This window comes from Cynoglossus semilaevis, chromosome 6, assembly GCF_000523025.1.
Source record: "Cynoglossus semilaevis isolate Cse_v1.0 chromosome 6, Cse_v1.0, whole genome shotgun sequence".
Classification (NCBI taxonomy): Eukaryota; Metazoa; Chordata; class Actinopteri; order Pleuronectiformes; family Cynoglossidae; genus Cynoglossus; species Cynoglossus semilaevis.
The window spans coordinates 1,706,690-1,715,641 of record NC_024312.1 but is presented as its reverse complement, the minus strand read 5'-3'; the positions used below and the strand labels follow the sequence as shown (position 1 = coordinate 1,715,641).

Here is an 8,952-nt window from a genome sequence, read left to right as displayed (position 1 = left end):
TTTTTTTTTTTTCAAATTGTCTACGTCAACCTCAGGAACCTGAATGCACCGTTTCTTTATGTAACTTTAATATAAATATATATTTGATGTACTTTGTGGCCGTTGAGGATTCGAACACTCTTTTTTTTTTTGCGTTCTCAGCTGGTAAAATCAGGCACATGCTACAGTACAGACTGACTGGGGACAGTTGTCTTCACTGTAAGAAGTCTGCCAGTAGGGGGATGTCCCTCCATGGGAAACCCCCCCCCCCATGCCTGGGTGGGAAAAGAAAAACCCAGAAGAACATTTGGGACACCACCTAGAGTTGACTGTGGGTAGTTCACCTCTTAGCTAACACAATGAATCCAGTTACTGATTCAAAGCCGTGCCTTTACGTCGGCGACCTGTCGTTGAGCTGCTTATCAACACTCGTAGAAACTCGTGTGTCTTATCAGCGCAGCTTTGGTGTCAGGCTGTTCTTCGAGGACTCTCCACTGGACTTGGACCTGAGATCGGGCGACGAGATAAGTCGTCTGGTCGTACGTGTTTGTCTCCGTCTTATCTGCTCCACACCATGTTTGTCAGTGTCGGAGTTGCAGCAGCCGTGACGGGAAAAGGCAGTGCACACTCACACACGCACACACTCACACACACACACACAACCGTCGCCTATACATGTCGCCCGGTTCAGTAACTGTTTGTGTTCATAAAGACCCACGTCGTTATCTCATTATAATTAAGGAGTTGATTAAGAATACCTTTATCACAACCTGAGCAGGATGAACCCTTTAACTCATACATGTAAACACTGTCTGTGTGTCTGTGTGTGTGTGTGTGTGTGTGTGTGTGTGTGTGTGTGTGTGTGTGTGTGTGTGATCAAATGGGCCTAAATATCAGTTCATCAGGAGATTCAGTTCCACAGAACACTGCGTCTCATCTGCTCTGCATATATTGCGTAACCAGAACACTTTCTTCTTGTTGCTATAGTGAAATTGTTCATCAAAACAGTGGATGGAGGTTTGTGTCTGTTCACAGCTCTGGGGTTTTCCCTGGGTTTTCCATAAACTTCATGTCAGTGTCATTGATGCTAATGTTGTTCACGCCATCGTTACCTCCAGGAGTTCTTTAACGTTTTTGTTTCTGTGTCAGAAATAGCAGTTTTTCCTGCTCCCAGATGAGTGACCTATAAAGAATTTACATCGTATTTGTGAACGGACTTTTTGTTTCTGTGTCAGAAATAGCAGTGTCAAAAATGGAGTTTGGAATAAGTCGTGTTGGAGTTTCTGTGTCTGTGTCTGAGTTTCAACGTGGTGCTGTGTCGTCTGGCAGCCTGCCACTGGATAATTTGCTCCAGCGTTGTTTTTTAATGAACATTTTCAACATTCAACAGATATTAGCTGTCACGACTGGGTAATTTGCTTCACTCTGTTCCTCGTGGGTCCAGCTTCCTTGTTCTTCATTATGCTGACGCATTCCGTTTGTCACAGTCAACAAAAGGCCAGCTTTGTTCTTCGCCTTCAGCTTCGCAATACGATCCCTAGTAATATTAATAGTAATATTCATTCGACAGTACAGACTCCAGGGACTGTCTTAAAACACGTTTATTTTCTTTAGTTCTCCAATCGTTTTACTGCCATTATTTCTGTCAGTGTAAAGATTTGGATGAATTAAAGAATTTACTCTGCAGGAAATTCACACTAAAAAAAGGCGATGGCACAAATTGGATCACAGACAGAACAAGTCCGTATCCACGAGTCAGTATCCACGAGTCAGTATCCAGACACTTTCTGTATTTTATATTTGTCCGACCACAATAACAATCCAATTCCAATACATGAAGCAAAACCCGATCGAACTCTGTTCATTTTCTCTGTTTGCAGCTACATCATCAATAACATGAATCGACGTACGACAAACACCACTGTCCATTGATTTAAAACTTAAAAGTCATGATGCAGTGCTGCTGTAGGGAAGGACGAGGTGGGGAGGGTGGGGGGCTGGGGGGTTTGAAAACCACTGGGGGGCAGTACTGTGAACCGGCGCTCTGTTGACAGCTCTGTCAGGAGGTCTGAGGTGTCGTTGCCATGGCACCGTGACAGAGCACGTCCTGCTGAGGTGAAGGCTCTGTCCTGGCGAGGCCGCTGACGTAAAGCCACCTCCTGTCCTGAAAATGGAGCACTGGGCTATGTGAATAATTCAGCTGCTCGGCTCAGGTGGCAGGAGAGGCAGCTATCGTCTTAGCATGCTCCCAGATTTGTGCCAGCCTCCGTCCTCCGTCGGTGTGATTTCCATCTTGAAATTCAGCAGGTGTCGTTTTACACCAGCCCCCAAGTGCATGTACACGTATGTTCAACCTATGGGTCGCGTCACGTGTCACATGGAAGTAAACAAACCTTTTTTTTTTCTGGGTGGAAGTCGATTGTTTTTTTTTGTTTTTTATGGAAGTAAACAAACCTTTTTTTTTTCAGTCTAATTTACATGTAGGCCTTTAAATATGGGACCAGTGCAGGTGAACGTGATACTAAGACACTAAGATTTCTATTTTGTCACAGTGCACATTTCCTGACTCTTGTTTAATCTTTTTTCAAAATAAATTGATTTTAAAGTTTGTTAAATACTTAATTTGAAGTTCTTGAATTTTCAAAAAAATTCCCACAGTTCTTATGGTTATTGACATGTCATATGCGACCTTTTCTAATGAAATATAACATTTCTTGGTTTGGACGTAGTCTCCTCTGACAGACTGGAGAACACGACTGGTGACTGCTGGATTTTCTTTTGTCGTCTGTCATTTTCATGGTCTCTTTTTAATTTGATCTCAGTCTTTTCGTCATGTTGACGTCGATGGTTACAGTTGACATCCGTACAATAAAAACCAGCTCTGAGATCAGGTCTACAACAGCTCCAAACGAGATACTCTGCTGCACACGCTCGCTCATGTTCAGGTAACTGGATCTGCGTCGTGACGCTGAGCCTCATTAATGCACTTGAAAGTGTTTTGATATGCGATCAGCACGGATCGACTTTGAAGATGTGTACAATGCGCGGTGAGTCCTGTCTCGTCGTGTTTTACATCGCCCTGGGAAACATGAGAACACGAACAGCCGGAACTGTTTCTGCTGCACCGACTGAAAAGTCTGCTGTTTACTTCTGGACCTGGTCTGGTTCTTCATACACCTGTGGGGGTGTATGAACACCAGGACACGATCTTTTCATTTAAATTATTATTTACATTAAGATCCTGAATATTTACAATTCAGACCATGACGTTCTCAGCAGTGGAAAAAACATTTTTGTTAATTCAACGTCTCTTAATTTCCTCTTGTTTTTGGAGATAAAATATGTATTTCCCTGTGAGAAATATTTGAATGTGTTTTAATACAGTCACTGAACGGCTGAACCTAACACAAAATATTAAACAAATGTGATTAATGTGATGGATTGTTTGTGTTGAAGTAGAGAACAGTTGGTGATTGTTATTTGCAGAACTATTTTGTAAACCTTAGAGGAAGTCTCTCTCAAGGCTTTTTGTGGCGTTGCGTAACATCTTCTTCCTCTTGAGGGAGCAATAGGAAATGGCAAAGTGTAATTTCCTCCTCGAGGCCAGGGAGTGCAGAAAACTCAGTCTGTGCCGTGAAATCGATGGACTCTTCATTAAAACACACGCAGTCGAGCGCTGGTTTGCCGTTACGGAGGCGTGGACCCTTTGACAAATGGCCTAATTTATCTCATTTACATGTTACATTTGTGGCCCCGTGTGTCCAGTCGTTGCTTGGCAACAGTCACTTCCCATGTGGTCATCACATCAAGTTGCTATTTGCAGCGTTTGCGCTCGGCGGGGTCTGATGGCCCATTGTTCCAGTTGAGCTGTGAAACCATCAGACCTGAGTTCACGCAGCACCTCCTCGTGTTTGGAGAACAAATATGTGGTTATTTTTCTTTGTTTTAACACTGTACCATATTACATGTAAGAGACAGGTTCATTAAATCACTTTTTTTTTTGCCTGTACAGAACGTGTTGCGTCTCGAGTGAACTGTGATTCTTTTGTTCGCCATACGTCAAACCGTTTCTTTTACTGAGATTTCTGGGAACGGGTGTGAGTCTTATGTAAGGTGATAGTATCAGTTATGTAAGGAACTGGAACACATGAGAACCTGTTATCTTTAACATGGCCGCCAACACAGACACAAGCACACATTTCTAACACGTCTGTGATAAATAGTCAAAAAAAAAGTTTTCACTCCGGTCCAGAGTCCAGAGTTTGATGAAGTTTTTCTGCAGGACTTTTCTGGACACAAAAGGAAAGAAGAGTTTTTCTGTGGCTAAAAGAACAGCTGACATAGTTTTTACATCTTGTGCAATTCAGCAGATTATGTGGCTTTTTTTTTTTTTTTTTTTACTCTAGCTGTGTTTTATCTAATTTAGCTACACGCCCATGCTAACCAACCTGCCTCTGGCCCACTCACTGTATTGTGTCGTAACGTAACGTCGACTCCAGACTGAACCTTCCTGTTTTTCTCTTCTCCCTTCAGAGCGCCAGAGATTATTTTGGGGCTGCCGTTCTGCGAGGCCATCGACATGTGGTCGCTGGGCTGCGTCATCGCCGAGCTCTTCTTGGGTTGGCCTCTGTACCCCGGAGCTCTGGAGTACGACCAGGTACAACATATATACAGTATACACCACGTTGTTTTGGACTGAGTGCTGTGTTACCACGGTGATACAGGGTGACTGTTGTGTAAGTCAAACATGTCGTCGTAAAAACAAAGCGTTTAAGTCAGTGGGTACGTGTTGTACCCACTGATACGTATCTCCTTACAGAAGATAAGGGCCAAATAATTGACATTCTTCAGAGATTAGAAGGAGTAAAACTCACATGCCCCCCCCCCCTTCACCCCCCCGGCCTTATACTCACGACGCCGCAGTAATGTGATTACACTTTATTTGTTGTTGCTCCTGGATCACAATTGATTTGTTTGCTTTACGGCCAAGAAATCCAGCATCAAATCCTAAACCCTAATATTAATCCGGTCCAAGTGAATCAGGAAATTGTTCTGGGCCACATGTGATTATCTTCCCTGTGGCCTGTGTGATCTGAAGTCCACGTCTGGGACTGAGGGACTGAGGTCCCCGACGAGGGAGCGGGAGCGTGAGAAAAGACCTCCGTCACAGTCACATACAGACCAGCTCTGGATGTGGTCAGATCTTTGGTCATTGATCTTCTTTAAGTGTCATCGTCATCATCATCATCTTCATCATCTTACACTCCCTGTTATTTGTTTACATCAGATTTACAATAAAGAGTCACATTGACATTTGACCTTTTATGGACGTGGCCGTGTTAGACCTGGATGTTGTATCTCTGGACATACAGTGGCCACACACTCGCCCCTGCACGTTGACCCCCCCTCGCCCCCCCCAAAAAAAAAAACCAGCGTGCAGTGCCAAGGCTGTCTGCAGTATCACTCTACACAGCACGTTGACCCCCCCTCGCCCCCCCCAGCAGTAGCCAAACACACACACGTGTGTGTCTGTGTGTGTGTGTGTGTGTGTTTGCACATTATGGCCATGAAGGCCAGGCTTCACTCGTACTTTCTGCCTGATGATTGGACAAAATTGAATCATTTCATTATTGAGTTCTCTTCTGTAAAAATGCACAGAAACTCTGTCTGTGTCTGGACGCTGCCACTTACCAACAGTCACCCGTCACGGTGACCCCTACGGTGACCCCTACGGTCAACTCCTGGTGTGTTTGAGCCAAACCTTAGTCAGGAGATTTGAGACGCCGTCGATCTGTCCTGCACTTCAGGACACGTCGCTGCTCGTCCAGACTGAGACGACTCTTCTCTCCTACTTGAACCTCAGGCTGAACGGTGACATTTTTATTCCCAGTGCAGGGAACAAAAGCTCTTTTATGACAAATTGAGTTGCATTTTTAGACCATAAATGGAAAAATGACTCCATGGATCGCTGTCTTTCTGTCCGACCGCAGAACTGAGGGTCCTTTGGAGAAAGTGGGAATGTTTGAGTCACTCTGTAAAAGTACAGAGGCCTGGTCCAAAGATCTGGGCTCAAGTTATTCTGAGGCATTAAGTGGAGGTCGTAAAGTGAAGGGGCTTTGAAGGGACCATTCTGGGGTTGGTGTATCTGTGTGTGTTCTTCCTTAGAAAAAGAAAAAAAAAATCTATGTAGAATTGTGTATAATTCAGTTTTTAGTTTTTTTGAGGAGCAGACTCTGAATCATAGATCTCAGATCTGTGGAATTGGTTTTGGTTGTGACAGATGTCACTGGTTCACAGACGATCGTGGGTTGAGTCATTTTCTAAAGTGTAAAAACACCTGTGTTTGTGTGTCTTGTCATGCTGTTGTCTACACCTCCTCCCTCCTGACAGTCGCACATTAACAGGTGTGAACAGTTCTGGAAATAGCAACGTTACCAGTGGTGTACGAGGAATGTCGCGCTAAAGTCAACCAGGAAACTGAAACTGGTTAAGAGTTAATAAATCAATTGAAATGTGAATATGCATGTGTCGTGGGGAAGTATATATGTACGTGCCCCCCCCCCCCCCGTTAGTTTTCACAGCTGCGACACATCTATATTAAGATACGAGTGCGACTCAAACAGTGGAGGTTAGCCTCGTTTGTAAGCAATGCAAAGTTGAGCTGCAACCCATTTTGTTTTACTGAACTGTCAGAAAAAGTTGACAAAAAGACAATGACAACGAGGTTTAATGTTAGTAAACCATGAACAGATTCTAGAAAAGGTCAAAGGGTAAAAGTCATTACACATGGTTTATTTTTTTCTCGCAATTTTAAGTCCGTCCGTTATATTACTCACTTTTCTCCAAAGTGTAACTGTGTTGCTAGTACTACCAATACAGTATATACTGTAGTATATACTATACTACAGTATATACTGTATAGAGTATTGAGTGTCCAGTGATAATGACCGAAACACTCTGACCCCACTGATGACGTGTCTAACAGTAAGTTATTAGAAACATTTATCTAATCCCAAATAGTCATAGATTAGTAATTCACCCCATCCTTGACCTCTGCCCTTTCACCCCGTCGACCCCAACCGTCCCCCTGTCGTCAGCCCGTGCCTTCATATCCACCAATGTGTGTTTTGTCACATCCTCGGTGATTACGGCAGAATTGCAGCGTCAACGCGTCGACAGCCGTCGGTCACGGCGTGCTCCCGGTGGAAGGACGGCCTCCGGTCAGTTGGTCAGTTGTCCCAGATTTTGCTGACACGTCGACGACCTCTGACTGCCCTTTCTCTCTGTGCTCTTGGCTGGTTTGCAGCAGATGCAGTGGCTCAGTGAAAACGATGTCCGTTTGGCAGAGCAGTAAAGGTTGAAGTGCAGTATTAGATAACGGACAATTCACAGCTGCTGGACGTAAACCCAGTCATCGCTTTGATAGAGTGGTGGTCAAATATAGACCCTCAGCTGCCAAACATATTTACCTCTGGATGTAATTAAATATTAGGTGTTAAAAAAAAAATCTCTCTTCACTTGGATGTTCCTGTCAGTACCAGCGTTTGGTGGTACTGACAGCTGAAGTTTGAAAAGATGACCGGGCGTCCTGTGTGGGTGAAATATAAACCCGAGCACTGAGTCTTCTAACTGTGGTTCCACTTCATGGGAAATGGGAAATGTTTGCTTATGGATTTATCTCTGCTGAAGGCCCAGCACGGTGGCAGTCGTCGCCCCCCCTCCCCTCGGGTGGTATTTTTTTTTATTAGTCCATTTGTGAAAAGTGGTGACCTCAGAATGAAGTCACTGGTCAGGATCAGTGGGGAACAGTTGTAGTTGCTGCTGTTGTCCTGTGTTCTTCATGTTATAATCACTCGTTCCTCTCCCTCGTTTCCTCTTTTTTTTCCTAGATCCGGTACATCTCTCAGACTCAGGGCCTGCCTGCCGAGCATCTGCTCAACAAGGGGACCAAGACCTCTCGTTTCTTCACCAAAGAGTCCGACTCTCCGTACGCCTCCTGGAGACTCAAGGTACACGAACGTTACCTTTGCCTGAAGAGGCAGCAGAGACACAGACAGTTCAGATGTTGTAGGTTTGAATTTTATTGCACAGCTTTGTGATCAGACAGTATGAAGAGCTTCTCAACAGGACAGTGTCTGCACACACTGAAGAAAACTCATGGAAATGTGAACCTGTGTTTAGACTAACTGCCAGGACGACTCCTTATAAATAATAAATGATTGGGAGCTAATATTTATCTGTAAGTGCACTTTTAGGCAACAAGGAAACAGTCAACAACATGACCTTATATGGCTCGTTATCAAACCTTTATTGACTACAGTCTGGTGATACAGTACGTATCAAGTTACATGGGCAACAATACAACATACTGCAATATACTGTAATATACTGTAATATACTGTAATACTGTAGGGATGACAGTATGGTTTTTGAAACAATTTAATTGTCACTAAAATGTGAACTGAAGAATCTACATCTGTAATCACTAACTGAACAATATCAACACAGTTTTGTGAAACAAAATATTGCAACATTTCAGTGATATAATCTATATTTTCTCACACCTCCCATCTTTACTCTACTTCCCCCCCTTCACCCCCCAGACGACAGACGAGCACGAGAAAGAGACGGGGCTGAAATCCAAAGAAGCCAGAAAATACATCTTCAGTTGTCTGGACGACGTAGCACACGTGAGTGTCAGCGGACGCTGTGGTCGTGACGTCATGCGACGGCCAACACGTGTGTTTGTTGAACGTGTCCTCCCTCTGTCCTCACGTCAAGGTGAACCTGGTGTTGACTCCTGACAACAGCGACATGCAGGCGGAGAGCTCAGACCGCAGGGAGTTTGTGTCTCTGCTGAGGAGCATGCTGCTGATCGACGCCGAGGACAGGACCGTTCCTTCCAGTGTCCTCAACCACCCCTTCCTGACCATGACTCATCTCCTCGACTATCCACACAGTCACCAGCGAGTG

General features: G+C 44.4%; 1 protein-coding gene across 1 annotated transcript in view; it reads left to right on the top strand.

Annotated features, from left to right (window-relative positions):
* LOC103379563 (homeodomain-interacting protein kinase 3-like) overlaps nucleotides 1-8,952 on the top strand; it is a 25,841-nt gene that overhangs the window by 9,016 nt on the left and 7,873 nt on the right. Inside the window, exons 5-8 of the mRNA XM_017032783.2 lie at nucleotides 4,513-4,636; nucleotides 7,869-7,988; nucleotides 8,583-8,669; nucleotides 8,761-8,945. Coding sequence (XP_016888272.1) covers nucleotides 4,513-4,636; nucleotides 7,869-7,988; nucleotides 8,583-8,669; nucleotides 8,761-8,945 — 516 coding nt within the window. The remainder of the gene's footprint in view (nucleotides 1-4,512; nucleotides 4,637-7,868; nucleotides 7,989-8,582; nucleotides 8,670-8,760; nucleotides 8,946-8,952) is intronic.